We start from the raw sequence: 13,460 nt of genomic DNA, 5'->3' as shown, positions 1-13,460 counted from the left end.
TGCATCCCTTAGAAAAGCAGATAAAAGAACCCGTGTTAGCGGCCTTCTGCGTGCTGGTTGTTGGTTTTACACAGCCACAGCAGCTGCTAGTAGATTGTTGTTACAAAGCTACATAATAAGAGTCTTGGCATGCCATGTAGTCCTTAATATTAAGCTAATTATACCTAAAACAGGTAAAAAGCACATGAATACTTGCAAAAATAAAGATCATTTTAAAATGTTCTAATTATTTAAATCACAACCTTTTGGACTCTATTGTATGGAATATATCTCTGCAAACTTGAGTCATGTAAATCAGGTTCAAGTACAGGCATTACCTGATTTATTCTTTAATGTCTTTTAAGTCCAAGTTATTTCAGGATTGTTCAAGCAGTTTAGCTGATAAAAATGGTTAATGCCTTAACCGTACTTACATATTCTTCATAGGCCTCGTGGGCTGGGGGAGGGGGTGGCCGGTATCCTGGAACAGCTGGAGCTCCCCTGGCTCTTGGAGTTGGAACCCCTCTTGCTACTGGGGGTACTGGAAGAGCACCGCGTGTCACAGTTGTCCCCCTAGGTGCTGGAACACCTCGTCCAGGCGGTGGGGGAGGAGGAATTGCACCCCCACGGCCCCTAGGAGAAAAAAATCACATATCAATGATACATAAAGGGAGAGTGAGCAAAGATGATACACGATTGATGGCTATCAAATATCTTGTATAGGATCATAAGATAATGGGTCTAGTGCTGCAAGATGCCTATCAACTTAGTCCATCCAGATCATTTTACAAATGAAACCGAGCATTACTGATGAAGTGACTTGCTCAAAGTCATCCAAGTAGTGAACAGGATAGTTGAGATTAGACTTCAGGCACTGTACCTCCTAGTTCAGTATTTTTCTTTTCTTTTTATTTTCTTTTCCTCCTCCCCCTCCTTCATCTCCTCCTCTCTGTCTTCCTCTTCCCCTTTTCCTTCTCTTCCCCCTCTTCCTCTTTTTCCTCCTCCTCAGGTTAGAAGTAAAGAGACCACTCATGATCCCAATCTTACAGCAGATCAACATGGGAGATTTAATCTGTTCCTTTTGTGATGTGGCCCAAATTGAGCCTTCCATCTACCCCCTAGGCAGCCTGATGACCCAGTATTTTCAGGGGCTCCTCATATTAATGTTGGATTTAGTGCAGAAACTCAATCGACTTAGCATGCTGCAGCTCAGAACTTCTCAGAACTTATTACACCAAGTTTGACCTTCCCAATAGCAAGAATTACAGTCCTATATCATGACACCAGCTTTTTCTAATGTACCTACCACACCCCTCAGGTGACTAAAACAGGCATGCAATTCCATTCATGTAACATGGAAAATCAAGGTACAGAATTATAGCACCATGTTGATCCAAAACTAATAGCTACATTTGACAGGCCTGGGTAAATGGTGATGAGAGTCCTAGATTTGTAGTGAGTGGTACTGGATTTGAATTCAAACTCTGTCACTTATCAGTTGTGTAAATTTGGAAAAAAAAATGTGCAACCTCTCTAAGCTTTATTATCCTCAGCTATAAACTAAGGATAATAGTATTTGCATATATGTACTTCAAAGGGCTGTGGTGAGGTAATGATTTCGTAAACTTTAAAACAATATAAGAAAGTGAACTGTGTATTAATATTACATTATCTCTTCAATTATCTACACACTTAATGATATGTCAGGGTAATGTATCTATAGTTCTAGTCTTGAAGATGGATGATGCTATTACTTCTCTAACAAAAGAAATACCCTTCCCCCTCTCTTTACCTAGACATGTGCTTTCATCAGCAAAGAAGAGCTCTCATTTTGGGAATTCCCTCAAAAGAAACAGAATAATAACTAATATATAATTTACAATTTAAGAAAATTTCCTGGGATCTGGAAAGGTTAGTCAAATTACTCAGGAATGGACGGCTATTATAAGTCATGGATATGACTTTAATTTAAGTTGTCTTCTAGACCCCGAGGCTGGTTCTCTATCCACTATCCCATACTGCCTTTTACACTTTACTAACCTTAATTTTACTAATTTTACTTTATTTACATTAATTTTAAAATTTCAAATGATCAATAAAAGTAAAAATTGCTCTGTTACATTATATTGCAATATACCTATGATTATCTGAAATTTCAATTTAATGTTACTCTTTTCCTAGGAGCTTTCTCTGCTGTAAGTTGCCATCCAAAGGTGCAAGCTGAACCACAGCTTATCTTATTGTAACCATGGAGCTGAGGAAACTCACCAGCATACCATGCTAAGAAAATGACTAAATGCTTTTTCTGCCATAGGAATTAACACAAAAGCTATTTTCTCTAAAAGCAGCAGATCAAATGGGGTCAGCCAAATTTTATGATATTCAGAAGCCTCTGGAAAGGTTCCATTTTCTTCTGAAACATGTGAGGAGTTAGATCTTTTTCCTTCTGATTATTTCTCAAAGGATGGCCTCCATTTTCTCATCTATAAAACAAGGAGGTTTGACTAGGTGATCTATTGGGTCCTTTCAAGCTGTGGAAAGTTTAGTGACTCACAGAACATCAGAATATTTCATGCTAAAATTCCACATGTTTGATTCTCTTGTCCTACCTTATCTGTCACGCCTTATCTTTCCAACTTCAAACTATAAGAATGCTTTTGAAGTGCTATCTACTGGACCAAGTTACAAACCTCTTCACCCAGCAAAGGTGCATTTTTCCTCTGATGAAAAACCCTCTGAGAAATTTGTCTACAGGTTATTTGAAAAATTGTCAAATTATGGTTTTATCAGCTGGGTAGTACATATCACATTAACATATGTAGTCTACACTTGGTTGTCTCTTTTGCATCATCACTGAAATATTAGAACTTTTATCTGGAATACTTTCTTTTCTTTTTTTTAAAGAAATTGATTTTTTTTCTTTCTTTTTTTTTTTTTAGAGGAGGGAAGGCAGGGCAATTGGGGTTAAGTGACTTGCCCAAGGTTACACAGCTAGTAAGTGTGGCACGTGTCTGAGGCTGGATTTGAACTCAGATCCTCCTGACTCCAGGGCCAGTGCTCTGCGCCACTGCGCCACCTAGCTGCCCCTATCTGGAATATTTTCAAAAAAATGATTCTAAAGTAAACGATCTTCAAGGCATGATTCACTACATGTTTATACTAACATTTCAACTTTGATATTTTTACATATTAATTTGCATTCTTGAAGGATATAGAACACTTTCTAATCTCTGTATTTTTTCCTTTATAAATATTTTGTTAGAAGTGTGAAAATAATACATTCCTAGTTTCTCATTTTCAATAATCAGGCATATTTTTTTTTCTTTTTGTTTTGAAATAGAACATAGTTTTACTCTGTTTGGTTCCTTGTTGATATATAAATAGCACCAATGATGTCAAGTCTACATTGAAAATGAAGTTTTTTTCATTCCCTTTTTTCTTTTATCAGAATTTGTCTCTTTGGTCTATATCTTGCCACTGGGCCTCGATGGCTCCAGAAGAAAAGTGAGGCTGGTGATTTTGCACAGGCCTCCTTCACTTAAATCCAATTCACTTGCAAGTTATGACATCACCTTCCTGACATGGTCCACTTCAAGAACGGACACTAACAATAACAACCAATAAAAACAAATAAACAATATATCAATAAAATATCTAAATAAAAATTTACATCTAATCTCTACCTATTTTCACTAGAAAAATAATAGACATGTTAAGCAAAAACAATAACAATATTTTCCATGTTCTGTCTTTTCTTCCAAATTCAACAGTATACTTTAATCACTTGTATAGGATGCATAAGGATATGATAAAATATTTTCTCTGCTGGCAGGCCCCAGTTTCAGGGCCTCACTGTTTTCCAGCTCTGGAGTGGGGCTTCACTACTGGTCAGCAATGTGGTAAAGGCCTTGCTGGTGGCTTGTGCTGGGCATGGGGTGGCTGGCGTGGGGCTTTGCTGTGCTACATAGACTGCTCACTTGCCTAGGTGGTTGCTGGTTTACAGGAAAGTAGGTCCTCATTGGTGGATTGCCCCGGGCTTGGAGCCTTGATGCAGGCATTCTGCTCTAAGGCTGGCTGCCTCTGCTGCTGCCCTTGGACCTGGCTCCCCTCCCACCCCAGTAAGACAGACCTTTCCCACCAGGCTAGTAAGCTGCTTCTCTGCTCCTAGATCAATTTTAAGGTGGTTTTCTTTGGGAGGGCTTCCAAAGGTTCCTTCCTCACTCTGCCATCTTAGCACTGGAAGTCTCAAAAGTGAAGTTTTAATATTCATTTCTAAGGCACACTTGCTAGGAAAAATACCAGCTGATGAAAGAGGACAGTCATGTACCAAAACAAGGGAAGAACAAAGGTACCTTCAAATACACATGCAGGATACCATACTTCATTCTAGGTGAGCAATGAAGTGGACTTCCTACAAAATTGTTCCTTGCATAAGGACTGAATATTAACTTGGAAAATAGACACTGTAGAATTCTTGGGGACCTTGTATCACTCTAAGTTGATTGTGACAAAATATTAATATGTTATTTTCCTATTCTTTAATGAAACTTTCTTCAAAATATTTAACTTCAAGTCCCTTTTCTTGTTGGCAGATGTATAGATGCCATACAATTATGTGGCAAACAAGAAAACAAAAACACTTGCAAATAAATTATTGTTCAGAAATATATTTTAAAATTAAAGCTTCAATGAGATATTGCTCACTAAATTTTAAAATTATGTCAGATTCAAAGAGAAAATAAATTCATTCATATCAAAGTAATTATGCAATTCACTCTAATCTGTACTTGCTATTTACATTAAAGAGCATCAATAGCCTAGCAATATGCATTCATATGCTGATTTAGCATTTTCGGTGAGCCAGAAAAGTACAGTATTAAAAAAAATTGAGTTCTACTTCTAAGCAACAAAGTAGGGAAGTAGAAACTCAGGACAAGGATCGTCTTTGCATTTACCCCCAATATAAAGCCATCCATGTAAGAAAAAAACCACAACACAAAAACAACAACAAAAAACATCTTAGCTCATCGTATTCTCTTCCCTAAGCTGCTAAGGGTTATGTTGTCTCTCAGAATTTATCAGATATTCACATGACTTCATATGATTTCCTCATTTTTCACCTGGCTACACTACTTTGAGACCTTTCTGGCTGACCTCTATGATGCCTCAGAAAGCTCGGGATTGGGATATCCTCACCATCTAGTAAGATCTCATCAGCCTTAGAACTCTCCTTCTGTATTACCCTCTGCTTCTCTGATTAGAGGGTGGGACCAAAAATTCCTAACTTGATCTCTAACTTGAGAAAGCTCAGTTGGGACTTCTCTGGCCTACTTCTCCACCATGCTCTCTTCCCCACACCTCTCCCCAAATTCAGCTTCCTCTTTGCATTTTGTCTTCCTCAATCAGATTGTAAACTCCTTGTGGTCAGAGACTGCCCACAATTAGGTACTTAATAATGGTTGATGTGACTGCATCCACAGTACAATTGCATTCTTAGAGACTCCTAAGTAAGTTCTTCTGTCTGTGTCAATTGTTCATATTCTTTGGAGGAGAGAGAAGGACAAATTAATTTTGTTTTTACATTGTCTTCATTTTCCATATATTTCACGTCCGATAGGTCATGCATTGTTGCACACCTACAGCCTACTACTTTGGCAGAGAATTAAGGGACTTTAAATTCTTATATCTCTTCTTTAAGGCCAAGCTTTGTCATTAAAATGGCAGAGTATTCAGTTTCAATTTTTGGTTTTTTTGTCATTCTTTCCATTTAATTGTTGTGAACCTTGTCTATGTTATTTTCTTTATTACACATGCTTCATTTTGTGTCAATTCATATGACCTCCCACGCATGTATTTTTCATATTCATCATTTCCTGTAGTTCTGTGATTTTTTTTCCATTAAACTCATATACCACAATGTGTTTAGTCTTTTTTTCCAAACACCCCCACCCCCCAGAATTCTTCACATTCATATAGCGTTTTAAGGCTTACGAAAGATTTTCCTCACGATAGTCCTATGAAATAGGTTCCATTAATTTTAGCAATTTTTACCATTTTGCTAATGAAGAAAACAAGCTGCAGTCAGGTGAAATACTATATCCATGGCTATAAAATCATTAAGTGGCAGAACACAGAATTTAACACAGGTTTTCTGAAGTTACATCTAATGTACTTTTCCCTATGCTAGAGTTGCCGTTGAGTCCTTAATGGATCAATACTCCTCCACAGTAAGAACAAATGGCTATTGTGTTTCATCTTTGTTTTTCTTTATTCAGTTGAAATACAAAATGGAAATCCTCAATGTTTCAGGAAAACTTTGCTTTGATCAACTCTGAATTGCCACAGTTACATGGAGTCAAATTTTGCCCCCATATTTCCTCATACTTAAATGATGTTTAAATTAGAAACTTAGACTATTACAAGGAAATGATACAGACCGTTAAGAGTTAAGTAAAAATATCCTTGAAGAAAATTTAGATATTGGGTTGAGCCTGCATATTATATCAATATTATGTTTCCACAAAATATACAAATAATCTGCCATATCCACATCTTTATGGATTTCAAGGCCATCTGCCGAAGGAGTGTAGGCAATAACTGAATTGCATTTCTGAGAATGTTGTCTATGAACAGATGCTTGATTCTCTGAAAAACAGTGATTTATTTTGAAAATCTTCAAAACTTCATGATCCCACAAACCATACTTGACACCAAGAAACTCCACTACCCACGCACAATTGATTTTTGTCATTCATGCTCGAGGACCAAAATGACATCACTATGTTGGGATCAAGATACAGTGTGTCTGATTGTGGCTGATCAGACCAATACAAGTCCAGAAGGCTCTACCACAGGTCAGGCACAAATAGTCCATGTGAATATTGGGAGTGAAGATGTCTCTAATTTTGTTCATCTTGTGTTTCTTTTCAGCTACCACAATTCTGCTTTGCTTATAGAGCACAGCACCTTCTTTGCTGTGGGCATGTGATGCTGGGTGGTTCTATGACAGTGATCTCCCATGTCTCACATTTGACTCCAAAGCTTTCCAAAGAGACTGTGAGAGTATCCTTATATCTCTGCTTCTGACCTCCATGTGAATGTTTGTCATATGGGAGTTTTCTGTAAAATGGTTTTTCAGGCAAACATACATTTGGCATTCAAGTCATGTGGCCAGCCCATCAGAATTGTACTATCTGCAGTAGAATTTGAATGCTTGGCAATTCAGCTCAAGAAAGGACCTCAGTGTCCAGCACCTTATCTTCCTGAGACAATTCAAATGAAAGTAGTTCAGTTTCCTGGCATGGTACTGTTCAGGTTTCACAGGCAAACAGCAAGGAGGTCAGCACAATGGCTCTGTAAGACCTTCAGTTTGGCAGGCAGCCTAATAACTCTTCTCTCCCACACTCCCACTCTCCCACATACATTACTCTGGCAATGTGTGAATCAACCTCATCATCTATCTGCCAAGGTAAGTGAACTTATCCACAGCATTCAAAATTTCTCTATTTGTATAACTGATAATTCCATGTATGGAAGGTACAGTGCTGGCTGGTGTAGAACTTCTGTTTTCTTGGTATTGATTGTCAGTCCGAAGTTAACACAAGCGGTATAGAATTAATCCATACTCAGTGGCTGCACTGAGTGCACAATCATTTGCAAACAAAAAAGTCATTCACTTCATCTTCCTCCATCTTTGTCTTGGCTTGTAGCCTTTTGAAGTTAAATAATTTATTGTCAATGTGGTAACTGACCATAATACCATTTTTGTCTTCATTCAAAGTGTCTGACAACATCACTGAAAACATCATGCTAAAATGTATGGAAGTAAGCACATATCCCTGCTTCATTCCATTGATAACTGGGAAAATGCAGGAGCACCACCCATTATCCAGAATCTGTTCGAGCGTAATGTGTTGGAACTGCTATAAAATATTGATGAACTTCTCTGGGCAACCAAATTTTGCCATAATCTTCTGCAAGCCCTCATGACTGACAGTATGAAGGGCTTTGATCAGACAAAAAAAAAACCTACATAAAGACCTCTCTTCTGCTCCTGGCATTTTCCTGGAGTTGTCAGGCAGCAAATACCACATTGTTCCTCAGCCCTTTCTGGAGCCACACTGGCTCTTGGGTATATGATCATCTTCTAGGTGAAGAATTAGCCTGTGAAAAGGATTCTGGGAATAATCTTGCTAGCAATGACTAAAAGAAACAGCCCCCTGTGATTTTCACTGGACGAGCTATTTCTATTTCCATTATAGAGATGGACAATGGAGGCATCTTTCAACTCCTGTGGCATAACCTTCTCTTTCCATATAACCCAGAAGATTTCAGTTAGCTTTTGTATGAGCAGTGAATCCCCTGCTTTGTAAATCTCAGCAAGAATAGAATCATCAACAGTTACCTAATGGTATTCAAAACCTCTTTTTCAGTTGGAAATTCAACTAGAGAGGAAGTGACTTCAACCTGAGTTTTATGGCTAGTGGCACTGGTATTTTGAGAATGCTATGAAAGTGTTCAAACCATCTTTCCAGGATCATGCTTTTATCAATAATCAATGTGGCTTCAATAAGTGCTGAGTACTTGTGATGCAGAATAGATCTTTGACCCATACAGAGCCATCAGAGCATCAAAAAGTGCTTTGGATTGTTACTATCCACATGAAACTGAATTTCATCTGCCTTTTTTTACTTAGCTAAGAATCCTATATCTCTCCAAGCTCAACTTTCACTTTACTATTTTTTGTTTTTGTTTTTCTGGCAGGGCAGTTGGGGTTAAGTGACTTGCCCAAGGTCACACAGGCTAGTACATGTGTCAAGTGGCTGAGGCCAAATTTGAACTCAGGTCCTGACTCCAGGGCCTGTGCTCTACTCACTGTGCCACCTAACTGCCCCTTCACTTTACTTTTGATGGAGTCATATGCTGACTTCTTAGACAGATAAACCATCCTGCCTGGTAAGCCCTGTGGAATTCTTGTTTTTCATTTAGCAGCTTATGAATATCACTCATCATTTTTGTCAAACCATCCTGATGTTTGTTAAGTGTCCTGGCCCAGATGAGTAAATACAATGCTGTATACCAAATCTCTGAGAGGTGCCTACTCCTTTTCTGCCCCACTGTTGTCAACTGTGTGTTGGCTCATCTTTCCCTCCAAGTTAGCAACAAACTGTTGATGCAGGGAGAAGCACTATAATCAGTTCACGTTAAGACTTCTGGTAGTCGTCTTGCCTTGGGACCACTTTTGTTGAACGTGAATATTTATCTTAGAGAGGATACGCCTAAGATTGGTCCAGCACTCTGAACCACACATCATTTTTGTTATTCTCACATCCTGTCTGTCTCTTCTCTTTACAGTAACATAGTCTATTAAATGCCAGTATTTGCTGTGAGGGTGCATCCATGGAGTTTTATTACATTTAGGTAGATGAAAGACAGTGTTGGTGATGAGAAGGTCATGAGATGCACAAGTTTTCAGTAGCGAGTGACCATTGCTGTTGCTGTTTCTGACTTCATTCCTCCTAAGGACTCTCTGCTATGTTTGATAGTCTGTGCCTACTCTGGTGTTTAACCCAGAATTACAAGCTTTTCCTCTTTTGGCACACTGATGATTAAGGTCTCCAGGTTTCTATAAAGTTTTCTTTGACCTCATCAGGGTTCATTGTGGTGGGAGCATACACACTGATGATGGTGGCATGGTATTTTCCTACAAGTGGTAATTGCATTATCATGAGCCTGTCAGCTTTGGCAAGCTGACCTTCATTTGCTAATCTTGTTTCACTCAAGGTTGCTATCTGAATGCAATTCCTGCTGAGTTCCCTCACAACAAGAGCTGTTTGTCTTTCAGGTCTACTAGATTTCATGTTGTCCATAAGCATGAGAATAATTTTTGCAAAACTTTTCGTTCATTTTTTCTGTTTCAGCTACAGAGTAGGACCCCCTCAATAAGTACCACCTGCCTCAACAAGTGAGCCAGAGTTAGGTTAGGTGAAGCAGACAATTTTTAGGGCACTTTTTTCTAGCTCCTTCCTCATGCTAGGGGGCGAGCAGTGTGGTCCTTCAAAAAAGCTGTTGAGACACCCTAGGGGCTGCAGAATCCCACTGCTGCTTCGGTGCAGTGAGAAAACAACCCTATAACCTGTGCCACCTGTGTTCAGGGCAATGATTAGAGCTCCCAATGTATCCACATCAGCTGCTTTGTTACTCATCCACCACCATGGACCTTTGAGGTAAGTAAAAATTTAAAATAGTATGGGTGATGTCTTTTGACTCATGCATATTGATTGAAGTGATGTAGAGGTATATGAAATTGTCAGTCTCACTCCCTGTTCAAGTCATTGGAGTCCAGAGTCATCAAAGTCCAGTGGCAAGATAAAAGTCAAGACTACTGGCAATGTCCCAGGATGCCATGATGACCTTGGCTTTTTCAAAGTCTAATCAAACTCTAAGCACTCCACAATGTCTGCTTCATCTGTCTTCATGGACACTGGAACAAATCATTCTCATCCACCCATTGCACCAGGGGAAGTCTTCATATGCTCAGTGTAGACACCCCAACTCACCAACAGATTTAATGCCCCTCGGGTCCCCTCAAGCTGGTTTAGCACATTCGCTGCAATGGTTTATTGAGATGTGGCTGTTAGGCATGCTACAGCTTCATGGAGTCACAGATAGGAGTTAGGTAGCAAGTGGACACCAAAGGTGGAAAGCAATCACGGAAAGGGCTTGGCAGTCCTTGAACACCTGTATACGCCCCAAGCACAGTAGCATGATATCAAAATTATAATATCAGCAGTATTGGCTTGGTTGCTGATAACTGTACAATATGTAATATACTTGAATTTCTAAGGGATTTAAGTGACAATATGTGAAAAGAGCATTTCTTCCGGCTTTCCAACATTGCTTGTCAATATATCTATTAAATCTATACTGATTAACAGTTTCAGATACAAGCAAATTCAGTATTCCTCCCACTACCACATCTTTACTGGCACACCTAGCACAATAAGGCACGGCATAACAAGAATTTTTTCCTCATATTTCCAGTGATGATCTAGCTAGCTGTATGGTGCATTGGATAGAGTATTGGGCCTTGAGTCAGGAAGAACTAAGTTTGAATCCGGCCTCAGATACTTATTAGCTGTATCCCCTGAAGAAAATCACTTAGCGTTTGTCTTTCTCAGTTTCCTCAACTATAAAATGGTGACCGTAGTAGTATCTATAACACAGGATTACTGTGAGGATCAAATGAAATCTTTGCAAATCCCTTAGCACAGTGTCTGGTATACGTTGAATGTCGAGTTGTTTTTCAGTCGTGTCCAACTCTCCATGGTCCCTTTTGTGGTTTTCTTGGCAAAGATACTGGAACAGTTTGGCATTTTCTTCTCTACCTCATTTAACAGATGATGAACTGAGGAAAACAGGGTTAAGTGACTTGCCAGAGTCTCACAGCTAATAAGTATCTGAGGCTGGATTTGAACTCAGGAAGAGGAGTCTTTCTGATCTCAGGCCTGGCACTCTCTCTACTGGACCACCTAGCTGCCCATTTGTAAGGTCCTTGAGAGCAGGGACTGTTTCCTATTTGTCTTTGAACCCCTAATGCCTATAGAAGTTGCAGGCAGATAGAAGGAGCTTAAGAATCTGACATCAGAATTGACACACATAGTTTGGGGACATATATCGTATGCCTGAGTAAAATGCAAGTTCATAGAGGCCTCTTTTTTATACCCCCAGAGCTTAGCCCGGGGCCTGGCTCATTTGTTGTCCAGTCTTTTTTCAGTCATGTTTGACTCTTTCATGATCCCCTTTGGGATTTTCTTGGGAAAGATACTGGAGTGGCTTGCCATTTCATTTTCCAGCTCATTTTTGACAGATAAGGAAACTGTGGCAAACAGGATTAAGTGACTTGCCCAGAGTCACACAGCTAATAAGTATCTGAGGCCAGATCTGAACTCTAGAAGATGGGTCTTCCTGATTCCAAGCCCAGTGCTTTATCCACTGCATCACCTAGCTGCCCTTTTTCTGACATATAACATGCACTTAATAAATATTTTTATGCCTCCATATGGTATGGAATTCCTGGAGATGAATGTGGTCTGCTAGGTGCAAGGAGTGTACTTAGTGTATGACTTCTGAATCTTTTTTTCTAGCTCTTACTGGGAAGACTGAACCTGACACAGATTGGGACATCTCTGCATGTACAGATGGGAGGCTGAGATTGGATCTGTGATTTCATGTATACAGGGAACTCCTGTGTCAGGAAACTCCCTCTCCTAATGCAGGTTGCTACCTTCTCCGCAATTTATACCACTGATGGCACTTTTAGTCTTAGAGATTTGTCCAGAGTCACATAGTGACTATGTGTCAGTTTTTAAATTCACTTATGATTGCAGAGTGAACAAATGTACCTTGAAGGAGCTGTAGGAGGTACCCGGATTCCTCTTCCTCTAATACCTCTTCCACGACTCGAGTCCTCTGAGCCATTCAAATAAGATAACTCACGTAATTGTTCCTGGCGAATTTCATCATTGTAATCCTGAAAGAAAGAATACAAAAAATAATGGTATTTGATGTGAGGGTCCTAGAGTTGTAAAACATAAACCACCATAGAAATAATTTGTACATTTCCTAAACGTTTTTATTTTATAGCATCTTACAGTAATAATAACAATTCTGTGGGGTGTAGTACAGTGAACAGAGCACTGAATTTAGGTTCATACCCTGGTTCTGGCATTTACTACACATGGGGCAAGGCAATTAAGTTCACTGGCCTTTGGCTTCCAAAGCTGATTTCTACCAGATGACCTATAAGTTCTCTTCCAGATATCTTCATTGAAACACTAGCTATTATTATCCTCATTTTATAAATGAGGAAACTGAGACTCAGGGAGTTCATTTATCCATGGTCACATAGTAAGCAAAGACAAATACATATTAGGAAGTGAACTGAAGCATTTTTAATTTTTTGTATTAATGAAAACACTTATTGAATCATAAAGAATATTTTATCCATCAATAAAACCAAAATAACTATAATGTAATAACTAAATTTTAATTAACAAATAAACTTTTCTTAAAAGTACAAACCTTAAAAAGAGATGCAACATATTAAATTTGAAAAAAAATGAAAAATTTGATTTTTTTTTGAAACAGGATATGTCATAGCACAGCACTTACAAGCAAATGGGAGAGACATTTTTTTTCTCACTAACTACTTCCTATGACACCAAACCAGTAAAAGTGATGGCAAAGGGAAAATACAAGAAATTCTAAAAAACACATTGAAAAAAACCAAGAATTTCAAATATTAAGTGCTATGTGTCAGATACTGTGTTATTGGTTAAAATTGAACAAAAATTTAAATTAATTCTTTGTTTTGTTTTGTTTATTGCATTCTCTTAATTTTGGTGCCTGGGTATAAAGCACTGACTGTCCTATTTTAGTTATAGTTCTATTTACCATTAGCTAAAGAATGTTTAAGAAAC

The 13,460-nt window shown here is 38.6% G+C and overlaps 1 protein-coding gene across 1 annotated transcript in view; it reads right to left on the bottom strand.

The window, feature by feature from the left end:
• Window positions 1-13,460, bottom strand: part of KHDRBS2 (KH RNA binding domain containing, signal transduction associated 2) — an 886,124-nt gene that overhangs the window by 214,924 nt on the left and 657,740 nt on the right. The window contains exons 5-6 of the mRNA XM_036767560.1: window positions 12,384-12,511; window positions 414-612 (exon numbers count right to left, since the gene is read on the bottom strand). Of these exons, the coding sequence (XP_036623455.1) occupies window positions 414-612; window positions 12,384-12,511 (327 nt within the window). The remainder of the gene's footprint in view (window positions 1-413; window positions 613-12,383; window positions 12,512-13,460) is intronic.

Source organism: Trichosurus vulpecula, chromosome 7, assembly GCF_011100635.1.
Source record: "Trichosurus vulpecula isolate mTriVul1 chromosome 7, mTriVul1.pri, whole genome shotgun sequence".
Classification (NCBI taxonomy): Eukaryota; Metazoa; Chordata; class Mammalia; order Diprotodontia; family Phalangeridae; genus Trichosurus; species Trichosurus vulpecula.
Note: the sequence above shows the minus strand (reverse complement) of the source record. Positions and strands in the feature narration are given on the sequence as shown.